At 41.2% G+C, this 15,101-nt stretch overlaps 2 protein-coding genes across 15 annotated transcripts in view; one reads left to right on the plus strand and one right to left on the minus strand.

The window, feature by feature from the left end:
• Positions 1-15,101, minus strand: part of RALGPS1 (Ral GEF with PH domain and SH3 binding motif 1) — a 208,806-nt gene that overhangs the window by 92,410 nt on the left and 101,295 nt on the right. The window lies entirely within an intron of this gene.
• ANGPTL2 (angiopoietin like 2) overlaps positions 1-15,101 on the plus strand; it is a 30,365-nt gene that overhangs the window by 2,106 nt on the left and 13,158 nt on the right. Inside the window, exon 2 of one of the 2 annotated variants that reach the window (XM_035113383.1) lies at positions 10,479-11,323. In XM_035113383.1, coding sequence (XP_034969274.1) covers positions 10,525-11,323 — 799 coding nt within the window. In that variant the 5' untranslated portion in view covers positions 10,479-10,524. Of the gene's footprint in view, positions 1-9,786; positions 11,324-15,101 lie in introns of those variants that run through there. The other variant, XM_035113384.2, reaches the window with a different exon arrangement.

Genomic DNA, 15,101 nt, shown 5'->3' on the forward strand with positions numbered 1-15,101 from the left:
AGGATGAAAAGTACCTCACATAATTTTTCATTCCTTAAATATCTAATTTGACCTCTAGCACAACAAAACAGTACTCAGCACTTATTGACAGGGTACTTACATTCATCTGTGCTGGGAGTGTCTGCATGTAGTAGGATTCTGGGATGAGGTACTAAAGGAGGTCAACACCACAACTAGGCAAACAGTTGCTAAAAAATTTAGTCAGCTATTTTCACTGTTTGAGCCTGGGGGAGGATTGTATTTAAGAATTTTATTAGATTCATGTTACTTGCTGCCAGATTTGTGATAACAAAACTGTGGTGGAACAATACGACTCTATTCATATATCTCTGGTACAGTAAATTTTGGCAAATTGCCATTGTGGTTGGAGAAACTTACTAATGAAATCCAAGTCGCCAAGGGAGAGCAAACCAGGTGCCTTTTTTTTTTTTGCTAGAAAGCAGCAATGCTATTTTTCATACTAATAAGACTGCCAGAACAAGGAACTAGTCCAATATAGCAATGTGGAATATAATCACTCAAATGTCTAGGAAATTATAATATGTTAATACCATCTTAAGTCCCTCTCTTTGATGAATATGATATGAGTGATTATTTTCTATATTATTATTATTATTATTATTAGAAGAATTCAATTTAAACTTCAGCTATATATGAAGCAACAGTAAAGAAAAGAGCTCTTGTGATCATGTACAGAGTAACCTTTCCTCTCTACCAGCTATGTACACCTGCTAGCACATTTCTATCATTAAGAAGCAGAGCTCTGTGCCAAAGTGGATTATTTGAAGACTGGCCCCTGTAGCCCTTTGTTTAGAAGCAAAGCACTCAATAGTTTGAGTGCAAACTGCTTTGTAGATCACAGGCTCCAAATATTTTACATAAGCATCTACTACTGAGTCATTTATGGTTCCAAACTTTCACCAGGATAGTAAACATTCAGAAAGCTCCTTGAATTTGCACCATTCATATTGCTAGCTGATCAAAGACACAAACAAAATACTTCAGTGGTCTTCTGGTGGTGGCCCCTAACCCAAAGTCTAGGAACTCTCACTATAACAAAATGACAAGGCCTATGTTGTAGGAAATGGGAAAGAAGGAGAAAGTGAACTAGTCTGACAACTTACAGTATCTACTATAAACTAGTTAGAGTATCTATAATTAGAATACTTTTGTCACAATTACAAGTTCTACAACATTCAGATTATCAAACCAGTTTTTTCTACATTCTAGCTATGGCAGAATGTATTATAAAATAAGAAGCATCTTTATATAACTACAAATGTATTAGCACCTAGCAGTTGGGTGTCAGCATAATTTAACTGACCGCTGTCACTGTGTGATTTTTTTAAAGAAAATTTGCACAGAAAACACCAATTACAGCTTTGCATTCTACATTATTCCCAGAAAAAGGGAATAATACCCCAATGAAGTGCCTACTGCAATCTGGTATGTTCATAAATGGTCAGAGACTCAGGTTTATTTTTTCAGGGAAAAATACCACATGGCTAAACACTAGGTCTTTCATGAATTCTCATTCATTTGGGTATGAAGGTTTGCTGCTTATGAAAATTGGGCCAAAACATTTTGATACACTACTCAGCCTGTGAACTATTATGCAGAAAAAACCCTCCAAAAACTGGTACCCAGTTGCCCAACCAATTTATGACATACATATATTGAAAGGGGAAAGACCATGAACTTTCACATTCACTTGGGTATTAACTTAGGTTTCCATCTATCCTTAAATGTGATTGCGATCACATTCATTTAACCATGATCTGCTTTCGTTGAAGTTAGGAGTAAAGTGGGAATTGCTGGGCAGATTGATTACTAGTATCTTTGCTTTGAGCTTGTTATATCTGTGAAATATGTTTTCCTGACTTACTAAGGCTGATTCAATTTTGATAAGCTCTTTAAAACTTCATACAATTATCTTCTTACCTGAGTGTTAATTGTTCAGGCATTAAAACTATGCATTTTGAACTCTTGTTAGATATTTTCTGCATGTTTTCAACGTGCACCATGGGAAATGGAACCTCAAAGTGTCTGCATCTAAACCAGCAATTGACTCTGATTCAGTATAGCATGGGGCCTTCCAGAGACATTGCACGCCTCTCTTAGTAAAGCAATAATAGTAGCTATATGCTGAAATACCCCTCTAAGACATAAAAGCCTGCCTTGGTGCTGGGGTATAGATGAGTTGTTAGTCAAGGCAGAGTGTCAGCGAAATACAAAGTAGAGCAACAACCTCCAAAGAGCAGAAGTAAAACTGCTGAAATTTCAGTGGTATTTCAAGATAGAGTAGGTAAAGAGGAAAGATGGAGCAAGAAACTCAGCGATGATATAATCCATACATTCCAATAAGTGCCTATGACACACAAATATCTTCCACACAGAAACAAACTATGGCAGTCCTGCTTGCTAGGTCAACAATTGATGTTTCCGAAAACTAGAGTTAAATCGCAGAGAAACAGTGAGTTAAAGACAACAGATGTGCTAGCTTGGGAGACAGCAAGCAGGTAAATTAGCAGTGGCTGCCCGAGAGAAATGGTGCAGAATCAAGGCTAGCTTTGGTGGGCACCTGTGAATGCCCACACCCCAGCATAGAGCCTACTGATTAGAATCACCGGGACCTGCCCCATCTCTTTGTCACTGCAACCTGCTTCTGCACCTTCCTCTTGCTCTGGCTCAGAGCGATAATAATAATAATAATAATAATAATAATAATAATAATAATAATAATAATACTTCTTTATTATTTATACCCCGCCCATCTGGCTGGGTTTCCCCAGCCACTCTGGGCGGCTTCCCAAAAAATATTAAAATACAATGTTCTGTTAAACATTAAAAGGTTCCCTAAACAGGGCTGCCTTCAGATGTCTTCTAAAAGTCTGGTAGATGTTCTTTTCTTTGACATCTGGTGGGAGGGCGTTCCACAGGGCGGGTGCCACTACCGAGAAGGCCCTGTACCTGGTTCCCTGTAACTTGGTTTCTTGCAGCGTGGGACCCGCCAGAAGGCCCTCGGCGTTGGACCTAGGTGTCCAGGCTGAACGATGGGAGTGGAGATGCTCCTTCAGGTATACTGGACCGAGGCCGTATAGGGCTTTAAAGGTCAGCACCAACACTTTGAATTGTGCTCAGAAACGTACTGGGAGCCAATGTAGATCTTTCAAGACTGGTGTTATCTGGTCTCGGCGGCCACTCCCAGTCACCAGTCTAGCTGCCGCATTCTGAATTAATTGCAGTATTCCGGGTCACTTTCAAAGGTAGCCCCACATAGAGTGCATTGCAGTAATCCAAGCGAGAGATAACTAGAGCATGCACCACTCTGGCGAGACAGTCTACAGGCAGATAGGGTCTCATCCTGCGTACCAGATACAGCTGTGAGTCCAAAATGACTCCCAGGCTGCGTACCTGGTCCTTCAGGAGAACACTTACACCATTCAGGACCAGGGAGTCCTCCACACCTGCCTGCCTCCTGTCCCCAAAAACAGTACTTCTGTCTTGACAGGATTCAACCTCAATCTGTTAGCCGCCATCCATCCTCCAACTGCCTCCACACACTCACACAGGACCTTTACTGCCTTCACTGGTTCTGATTTGAAAGAGAGGTAGAGCTGGGTATCATCCACATACTGATGAACACCCAGCCCACACCCCCTGATAATCTCTACATGCGGCTGCATGTAGATGTTGAAAAGCATGGGGGAGTGGACCAGGGCTCTGAACACTCACCCCCCCCCCCACTTTCTGAACACGGCCCAGGAGGAAGGAGCGGAACAACTGTATAACAGTGCTCCCAGCTCCCAGCCCCTCTACATGGTCCAGAAGGATGTTATGGTTGATGGTGTCAAAAACTGCTGAGAGATCCAGCAGAACTAGGAAACAGCTCTCACCTTTGTCCCTAGCCTGCCGGAGATCATCGACTAGTGCAACCAAGGCAGTTTCAGTCCCATGATGAAACCTGAATCCCGACTGGAAGGGATCCAAATGGTCCGCATCCTCCAGGCATGCCTGGAGTTGTTCAGCCAATAAGAAGCAAGCAAACAGCAGTTATGAGCAGTAGCTGTCACTGCTTTCTTATTGGCTTTGTCTAGCAAGCAATCATGGGATGGCACTGATGAAGCAGATGAGAAGCACCAATGGGCAACAATAGTAGTGAGGGGGTGGACTTACTGAGAGAGGTGAACATATTGAAGGTTTCTTGCCCAATCCTCCTTTCCCTACCTACAAAACAAACGCCCCCCCCCACCTCCCAAAAACCTAGCTGAGTGCACATTTAATGGACCAAAATGCTTAGTGGTTGTTGTTTTTTTAGCTTCTCTCCAAAGCGCAATGTAATTTCCCATAGAAACATTGCCTTGTGCCACCTGCATATTGTACAGCTCTTTGCCTTTCAGCATAGCAAAACAAACAAACAAACAAACAAACAAACAAACCATCTTTAAGATAAATAGATTTAATGTCTGGGCACAGAAAATACCTTTATGATACTTTATGGCTGTGGGGCTTTCCTTTTGTCCTTAGTAAGCAATTGTAATATAACAAGAAACATTGCTTCTAATCCCAATTAGCTTTGTTTGGCCTCTGAAATAGTATTGCCTAGCCAAATGTGATTGGCTATGTGACAGCATCGTTATTACAAGGATGCTGGGCAACTGAAATTAAAAAATGTGTTGAAACTGCATCTGGTCTGGTCTTCAAAAAGGTTCCCAACAGAGCTACCACCTGAAAGCCAAATACAGTGGTACCTCTACTTACGAATAACTCTACTTACAAATGTTTCTACTTATGAACGGAGCTCCGTCCGCCATCTTGGATGCGGTTTAGATAGGATTTTTTCGACTTACGAATTTCTAGATAGGGTTGCTTCGACTTACGAATTTTTTCTCCCAATGCATTCCTATGGGATTCGACTTACAAATTTTTTTGACTCATGAATGTGCGTTCGAAACGCATTAAATTCGTAAGTAGAGGTACCACTGTACAAAGGGATGGGAGTAAGTGCAGGCTGCTGTACATGTGGTGCACATTATCTATCTATAATATACATGCACACACAGATTTGTAAGCCAAGGTGGTACTTTCTCTCTGATCTCCCCATGAAAAAATATCTAAAACAAAAAGGGTATCCAAAAAATTGCTTAAAATGCAATATTATGGGTGGGGAGAGGTTCCTAGGAGGTACCTCTTGTTTCAGAAATAACATACTATTCCAACATCATATTATCTGAAGCATTTTAGTCTTAATTGTATAATCAACACATGAAATTACTGGGGATGAAGAATATTTTTGAGGGGTATGTCAGTGCAAGCTTTGTGACACTATTAAAGATTCTAGGACATTGTCCTCAAATCGTATAATACAGTGGTCCCTCGACTTACCAATTACTCAACATCTGTAGTTTTCGACTTGCTAACGGGACAAATGGCCGCACGCTTACGAAATTTTCTACATCCGAACGGAAACCATTGGCGGTTTTAAATGCGGTTTCCTCGACTTACGAATTTTAAATGTGTTTTTTTCGACTTACAAATTTTTCTGATTTTTTTTTTCCTATGGGAAACCGCTTTTTGACTTACTAACTTTTCGACCTACGAATGTGCATTCGGAATGGATTAAGTTCGTAAGTCGAGGGACCACTGTATAGCCCCTTGGGATGGCGAAATGTCTTGGGTCCAATCTATCTGAGCTCTTGCTAAATGTTATCTTATAATTCTTATCAGTGCTATTTTTTTTAGAAAAAAGTGCCAGAACTCACCATGAATGTTTCCTTCATTCTCTTATAATGGCAATGGCGCCCACCTGAGAGGTGCCGGAACTGAGGTCTGGTGAGTTCTGGCTGAAAAAAGCTCTGTTTTTTATTCTCTCTAGCATTTAGAAATAAAGTAGTCTCCTCTCCTGGTTAAGGAAATATGCTGGTGGACCCTTAACTTGCACTGAGCTACAAATATAATATAAATGAGGTCCTGGCATAGGAAGGAAAACTATCATAATGATAATTTGATAGAACTTGAAGAAATTTTATTTGCGACTTTAACAAAAGTAGCAAAACATGCTATAACTTAAAAGCTGAAAGTAAATGTAAAAAAGCCTTACAGTGCAACATGATAATTCCCACAGTGAGTCTTGATTTTCTCACTTGTAACTTGAAGTGCCAAGGAAAATATCTAGTTTTGTTTTTCCTTGTCATGAACAGGGGAGAAAAGTAATATATTTTCTTTGGAAGCTTGTTTCCCCTCTACTTATTAGATAAGAACATTTTCAGTTGTGCCCCTCGAGACACAATTAGTTGAACAAACACTTTAAGAGTAAACACAATAAGGTCCATTACTGCCTCACTCTTCTCACCCCTTTACCAGCCATTTGAATAGCCAAAACCAGATGGTTAGAAGAAATGCCAGCCCTACCTGTGTTAATGGAAGCTCAGCCACTGATTTCAGCATACTCAAAATTCCACACTAAAACACAGCAGCAAAAGAACTTCTCCAAACCAGTAAACCAAGTTCAAAGGCCTGGGTTTTTTCTTTTGGATTCAGAGCATGAAATGTGCTTTATAAAAAATGAGTGAAAGAAAGGTGAAAGGTAGAACTGTTAAAGAGAGCCAGTAGGGTTGAGTGGCTATGGAGCTGAAATCTGATCTGAGGGATGTGGCTAAAGTTCCACCCAGGGCCAGCCCTACGGCAAGTCTGGGTGGTGCCGGGCCGCCAGGGGGGCGCCGCACTGCTGCGCCCGCGGCAGCCGCGCGGTGGGCGCTGGGAAACAGGGCAGGGGGGCGCGCCGGAGGGATCTTCGCACCACAGCACCAGATATGCTTAAGATGGCCCTGGTTCCACCTCAGCTATAAACTCACTATGTGGCCTTGGACAAGTCACTTTCAGCTTCAGTTTCCCATCTTTAAATACAAATGGCAGCAACCATTCTTACTGTCAGGCTCTTGTCCCAAAGTACAGTGATAACAACTCTTACTTGTAAACAAAGAAGAAATCTTTATTCAGGCTAATAGCAGTACAGGCTCAAGGCCAGAAGTCAAGGTTCTGAAGTTCATGAGCAAGGCAAGAGGTTTACAATAGAACAAAAGCTATGAATATGTCCCAACAGTTGACATGCCCCTCCCACAAAGCTTTTAAAGATGAGGCAGGGTGAGCTTACTCAGAAGACTCGTTCGCCCTATAGTTCTACAACATGCACACAAGTGTGCTGTTTGGCTGGGTGCATCTGATCTCACGTTCAAAGGCACCACCTAGTTCTTGGCAACAAGATTGTGTCCTGCGCCTCTGTGCCTCTGCCTCTAGCTCGGCTGCTGCCTCCTTCTGTTCAGATCCTCCTTCTTGCTGGCCAAGGTCCTCCCTGATGAGAAACTCTTCAGGAGGAGCAGAGGAGAGAGCTGCCAGCTCTGCTTCTCCCTCTCTCACATCTAGAGTGGGGAGGGCATCTCTTCTTCATTCCTGGATGCCAGTCTTCCAGTCCCCCATTTGCTCCTTCTTCCTCCACCATATCATGTCAGAGCCAAGGGGCCCATGGCACTAATGTCAGCAAAGCTGGCACAGCAAAGGGACATAAACACTGCCATATAAAATGCTACATAAATTACCAGTGGTAGAAATACCAACAGCTGCTGCTATAGTGCATCTAAGTACAATCATTGCTAACATTATGAGTTATCTTCATGCAAATGATCTTTATCTGTGCACTTTTGTTGTTGGAGGAGGAGCTTTTGTGATAGCAAAACTAGAGCATTAAGGCCAAATTGCTAGCCTTCTCTTAAAATGGAGAAACACTGTAAAAATACAACATAAAGGAATTTCAACAGAAAAACTGAGATTCTGGTCATGTTGAATAAGGGTTTGCAAGGAGTAAGAGGGGAAAGAGAGAACTGAAAGCTATACATTGAAACAAGACCTCACTCCCACCTCCGAGCCTGCTTTTTAACAACTACTATGCTGAAGACATTTTCAAGAATAGTTCAACTGTGTAAAGTATGAGGTCTGGAAGCCTGCCAGGGTCACCAAGTGTGACCCACTGTGCAAATGCAAGTTAAAACTGTCTGAGGGAGTTTTAATTTATGCTTCAAATTTCTTCAAGAATTTGACTGACATTGCTTTAAAGACTACACAGAGTTTATAACAGTTCCTTCTTCCTTTCACAAAAGAATATTGCCGTACAGTACTATCATGCATTATGTTAACAGTAGAAATCCTTTCTTGATGTCGTCACAGTCTGAGCTCAAGTATTTACTAAAGTGCTGTCTCATTTGTATTGGCTTTTGATTTGGGAATTAGTTAGGCATTACAAAATCTTCACATCTATGAAGTAGATATGTTGAGTATTCTGATTTAATGTATTTCCTTTTTAAAAACTGCTGTTACTTTGCTGAAGGCTTTCCGAAAGGTCTGAATAGAAATTTAATTGTATAATCAAGTTGAGAGGTTTTCTTGGGAACCCAGAAACATTTTGGGGTGCTACTTCTAGATATTCCAGCCAAAGAACTCTGCAATACACATCAAGAGAAAATAGAACCAATGCTCACTATAATTCCCCCCAAATCATTTTTATTAAATGCTCACTATTTTAGAGACTTTCCTCAGGACTGAACTCTGCAGAACATTAGAACTGAACCTAGCTCGGGAGCTACACCATGGTTACACAGCTCATGGTTTGCTTTGAGCAAGACAAAGCATGGGGCCAGGTTTACAGGTAACATTAAACAAACTTGTGGTGTAGCTTGTTGTAGAAGGGCAGCAGGAGGTCTATGGAAGGAACAAAGCAACCACCATTTTATCTCTGGGCACCAGCATGCTTGCTCATTTGCTGTAAGCCATAGAAATGAAAATGAAGCAATGAGTAAAACTGAGCATTCAGTAACTGAAGGCACCAGGCACTACATCTGTCACAATATGTTCTGCTTCTTGAGGCAGAGCACCGGATTGTACTCCTCCACCCAACCTAATTAAGATTTATAGCAAAGAAGGCTGGTCAAGTTATTTTGGCTCTTGAGGCAGAAAAACCCCACAGATGCCTCTCCCTGGCAATAAAAACACAGCACTAAGTAATAGAATAAATATTTGTTGCCATTTAATAATGTCCAAAATCAATCATGTGAGGTGGCTGCGTCACTCAGTCTAATGACTATCTTTCCTGCAGAAGAGCAGAATATGGACACATCTTCAAAATGCCTCCTGTTATATCAAATCATTTATCAAATCAGACTGAGGGCTCTCCCTGAAGAAGCCCAAGCACTGGAGCAAAGGGTACTTCAAACTCATTCTTCCAATTTTTCCTGGCCCTCCTGGGTTTACTCAGTCTTTGATAGGACAAGAGGGCATTGTATGAAGCTAATCTATCCTAATTTATTAGTAAAAAAAAAAAAATCAACCAGGGAGTTCTCACCCACCACTTCCTCCACTCATCTCTGCCTGCTATTCCCACCAACATTAAACAGAGTTGTGCATGGCGCTCTTTCTATCTCTGCTTCTAACTTTCGTAAACGGCCATTCACTCTGCATGGGTAGGCAAACTAAGGCCCGGGGGTCGGATCTGGCCCAACCGCCTTCTAAACCCAGCCCGCGGATGGTCCGGGAATCAGCATGTTTTTACATGAGTAAAATGCATCTCTGGCTTATTTGTGGGGCATAGGAATACATTATTATTTTTTTAAAAAAATCTGACCCCCCCACAAGGTCTGAGGGACAGTGGACCGGCCCTCTGCTGAAAAGCTTTGCTAACCCCTGCAAGCTACATATGAGAGAGAGTGAGAGAGCAAGGAAGGGAGAGATGGAGAGATGTAAGCAATCATCAGAACAAAGCCCAGGGTGTTACTATTTACTTCAAATGAATCTGCAATCTACTAACATGCTGTCTGTATATACATATTTATTTATTTTCCCCATCACAAGGGAGACACCTAGTCACTACAGACAATGAGGCTTATGACAACCTTGTCCATTCTCTTTTTAGAAGGCCAATAGAGCAACTTTTGGGGGTGGTTTTTTTCTTGCTTTTAAGATTGCCAGGACAGTAACACACGACTTGTATTACTGGCCATTGGCTATTTTCAGGCAGTTGTGATGATATGTGAAAAAGCCAAATCTCTGCTGACTTTCCAGATAGTGTCATTAGACGCAAAACATCTTCTCAAGGCAACACATCTAGAAATCAAGATTAGCAAAGGCCAACAAAAATACAGCTAGGAATGGTGAGCCATCTCAATTTTGCCTCTGTTTATCAACTTTGGGAGAATGATGAAGAGCAACTTGGAAAATTGCTTCACCCAAAGACCACCTTCTGGTTAAATTTGCCTAACTGCTAACTTGATTTTGAACAACAGTTTTATACTTTTAAATAAAGAGGTATTTCTAAGGATCAGTTACCATTTTTAAAACACATTTACTGCCTAGTAGAACAGTACTGCTTTTTTGTTTGCTGTGATTTATTATTGGGTATTTAATATTGTGTATGTACTTCATATTTAAAACAGATCACAAAGCGCTTTTCATACACGCCAATTCAAAAATAAAGGGACCATGAAGGCAGCAGTTTGCTTATTGCTAATGGCTATTGTGGGAGTGTGTGCCAGCAAGACCCAAGATTTCGAAGGCAGCGATGCGGGAGAGGAGCAAGAATTCATTTACACAAACAGGTATAAGCGCGCCAGCGACACACAAGACAAGTGCACTTATACCTTCATTGTACCTCAGCAGAAAGTGACGGGTGCCATTTGCGTTAATTCAAAGGAACCCGAAGTACTTGAAAACAGGGTAAATAAGCAAGAACTAGAGCTACTGAACAATGAGCTGTTAAAGCAAAAGAGGCAAATCGAAACCCTCCAGCAGCTGGTGGAGGTAGATGGAGGAATTGTTAATGAGGTGAAGCTTTTACGAAAAGAGAGCCGCAACATGAACTCGCGGGTCACCCAGTTGTACATGCAGCTGCTGCATGAGATCATACGGAAACGGGACAATGCTTTAGAACTTTCCCAACTGGAAAATAAGATACTGAATCAGACTGCTGACATGTTGCAGCTTGCAAATAAATACAAAGACCTGGAGCACAAGTACCAACATTTGGTATCCATTGCTAATAACCAGTCTATAATAATTGCACAGCTAGAAGAGTACTGCCAAAGAACACCCTCCATTAAACCAATCCCACAACCTCCACAGCCACCAAATCGAGTCTACCAGCCTCCCACTTACAATCGTATCATTAACCAAATCTCCACCAATGAGATCCAGAGTGACCAGAATTTAAAGATTCTACCACCGACTCTCCCAACCATGTCTTCAGTTACCAGTATCCCAACTTCCACTGACAAACCATCAGGTAAGTGGAGTACTCAATATACCTAAATATCACTAATGCCTAAACAGCTTTATAAAACAAAGTCTCATTATTGTGGATAAGTTGTAATGATGACACCTCAGAGCTTAAAAGAGTGAGATAAACACCCAGCTGCAATAACAAGATGGGGACCTATGAGAATTATCAGGCAGGGCAGGGTTGAGCTCTTTGAAAAACCCCCATAGTGCAACAGTGCAAGACAACTAAGCTCTGGAGCTAGTGTAGTTTTTTGCTCACTAACTTCAGATCAGACTGATTTCTTAAAGGCATGGAGCATTCTGGACTGCCTTTAATCCTCCCTCCAGAATACCAGAAGCTGTGAAGAGCGAGTCAGGCCAATTTCACCCAACTCCATCTTGTTCCCTGTCACATCCAACTGACATCCTCAACATTTCAGTAGCCCCATTTTGCTGCATAGGCATGGGATCACTGAGGTCAGTATCAAAGGCATGAAGTGAGAAATTGTTGGTGTTATGAAACCACTTTATACATTTTGCATTCTTGCTTTAAAATAACAGGATTTGACATGTCAATACTTTGTGATAAAGGTGGGATTAGCTTATTTTCTAAAGATGCTTTGCATGTTGCCTGACCTACACTATACGATGCAGAAAATTTTGATCATTCATTCATTCATTTTAGCCTTTATAAACCATTAACTCATAGAAAATATAATGGTGGTGTACAATAAAATCTTTACACAAAATAATATGATACAGAACAAATGACCAACATGGAATCAAATTAATTATTTAAAAACACTTGACAAAAGAAAAACACTTTTATGCAAGGGATGAAACATTAAAATTGTAGGCACCTGTCTTTGCCCAGTTCACATGTTATGGTAAACAATAATAATTCACCAATAATATGCCTTTCGGAGGTGTTTCCTTCCCACCAAGGTTCAGGGGTAAAAAGGTAAAGGTAAAGGGACCCCTGACCATCAGGTCCAGTCGTGTCCGACTCTGGGGTTGCGGCGCTCATCTCGCTCTATAGGCCGAGGGAGCCGGCGTTTGTCCTCAGACAGCTTCTGGGTCATGTTGCCTGCATGACAAACCTGCTTCTGGCGAACCAGAGCAGCGCACGGAAACGCCGTTTACCTTCCCGCCGGAGCGGTCCCTATTTATCTACTTGCACTTTGATGTGCTTTCGAACTGCTAGGTTGGCAGGAGCTGGGACCGAACAACAGGAGCTCACCCCGTTGCAGGGATTCGAACCGCCAACCTTCTGATCAGCAAGCCCTAGACTCTGTGGTTTAACCCACAGCGCCACCTGGGTCAAGGTTCAGGGGTAACAAACCATTATCCACAGCTTAGTGGTTATGTCCAAACCAGGGATTGTAGCTTTCTTTGATAATGTGTAGTTCTTGCCAGGCTGGAGAGATGCAGGGTGTGTATGGGTAGCCACCTCTAACTTTTGTGTGGGTTCAACGTAACCCACTTGATGGCTCTGATCCTACTCACAACTGGTACGTAGGAAATGCAGTCCTTGGGCTCAAAAATTGTCCCCATCCCGGCTATAACGATTCTGAGTACAAGGTTGCATCTCCTTGTCATTATGGGTCTGTTGAGGGTCTTATGCTCCAAAATATTTGTATGCAATGGTAAGTTAATTATTTATCCAAGTTAATGCAAAAGGATCCAATCAAAATCACTGGAACAAGCTACTCATGATTTGAAAATTAAGTCCCATTTATTTAAATTCAACTAGATTAGCATGGATCCAATCCAGTGTTGTATGAGTTTACCTTTTTTATCTTGTATGAGTATATGTTTATATAGACTGGAGGTGGGAAGCCTGTGGCTCTCCAGATGTTGCTGGACTACAACTCTCACCAATCCCAGATGTTGGCCATGCTGACTGAGAGTGGTGACAGTTGGGAGTTTAACAATATCTGGAGGGCCTCATGTTCCCCACCCCTTGTACATACACATACACACACACACACACACAGCCAAATAAAACAGTCTGACAGGTGGGAGGATATAGCAAAGGCAGGAAAAAATAATCAACTCATTTGTGAAATATTGGGTTATGGTGATTTGGAGAGTTTATTAAGCCTCGTAAACATTCCAGGGTCCTTTAATGTACAGCATAAAATAACCAAATAAAAAGGTTTATTAAAAAGGAGTCATAACTTTTATTTTTTTAATGCATTGACCATTTCAGAGATTACTTAAAAATTGAGTAAAACAACCAAAAAGACTATTCATGGCTCATTTGGCCCATAGAAACCAGGCTGCAAGCAGGCATGTTTAAATACACATGATTGTGTTTTCTGCTAGCATTGTTTTTACTAAGGGAATGGTTAGTGGTAAAAGGTGACCTCACTCCAAATAGCAATGTTATTATTGTTATTATCAGTTTTTCCATTATGAACTCCTTGATTTCAATTGGATTATAACTTGGCCAGAAACCTTTGCTCCAGGCTAAAACATGACATCAAATACAGCAACCTGGCAGCAATTAAAGAATCAAAATAAAAAAAGGTAAAACAATGTTTCTAATACCAGTAGCAAGCAGAAAAATTCCCTGTTACTGATACTTGAGCCCGTTGTTAAAAGTCATGCTACAAGCAGGAAAAAGGCAAGAAAAATAAATGCATTTAAGCATTACATTGTTCAGCCACAGGTTTCTGGATGACTGCACCTTTGGGTATTGTGTTACTCAGAAGAGGAGCACAAAATTTCATCACAGAATCATTTGCCATATACTGTACACAGTACTGAAAGCATTATTAAACAAGAGAGAATAGTTTGGCTTTATCATGGCCCATAAGAGGAACCTAAGTGGAAGCATGAGGGGGAGAATAAAGTTAGGCAGCAAGATCTCATAAACAAATGTTTAAAAAGACACGCAAAGCTATGGCCACATCAAATAAATGATATAGGCATAGATAGCTTTTTGAAATTACAGTACATTAGAGGCATAAGCATTTACTTGTACAAATCTCTGCTGAGAAGTGATGTGGTCCCATTAGTTCATGTTACTTCCTCCATCCAGCTGCAGCAGTAGTTCTGCTTGGCGTGTGGGATTTTAGATATTTGGACTAGATAGGAACATTCTGTTGTCCAGTCTATGCATATAGACTTGAAAGTACCAAATGTCTCAGAGTGCTTAATGAGGATTACTTCTTAGAATGTGTGTAAAGACTGTCGTCTTAGGGACTATTCACATGAATGTTACACATGAGAACAAAAGAAAAGAATCAAGCTGTGCTGAATTCCAGTTTCATCAGGCTGTCATTGGTATGACATCTGATAGGTTTTTAGCAGATGAGAGCATATTCATATTGAAGGCCAATCAAGACTGAATGCAGAAGCATGCAGAAACAAAGCCAACACTACAACTTGCCCTAAACTTTTCCCCATTCCCATCACAGCATATTATCAGTTTCTTACATAACATTAAACTATGATTTAGTGATATCACAAGTGTCTGTAGACTTGCATTCTTCCCCATTAATCTGTTCTCTTCTAGTAGAGTCAAAAAGAGATCACAACCGGTTGCTTCCATTTCCAACTAAGCATAGTTGCATGTTATGACTATGCCCAAACAAACAATAATTTGTGTTAACTATGGTTTTGTGTGAGGGTTACTAACCTTTGACCCTCTAGTTGTTATCAGACTACACATCTGATCATCCCTGGTCATTGGCAATGCTGACTGAAGCTGATGGGAGATGGAGTCTAATAACATCTGGAGGGCCAAATGTTGGCCACCCTGGTTGGAGAACAAGCCAATGCCAAAACACAACTAA

Source organism: Zootoca vivipara, chromosome Z (assembly GCF_963506605.1).
Source record: "Zootoca vivipara chromosome Z, rZooViv1.1, whole genome shotgun sequence".
NCBI lineage: Eukaryota > Metazoa > Chordata > Lepidosauria > Squamata > Lacertidae > Zootoca > Zootoca vivipara.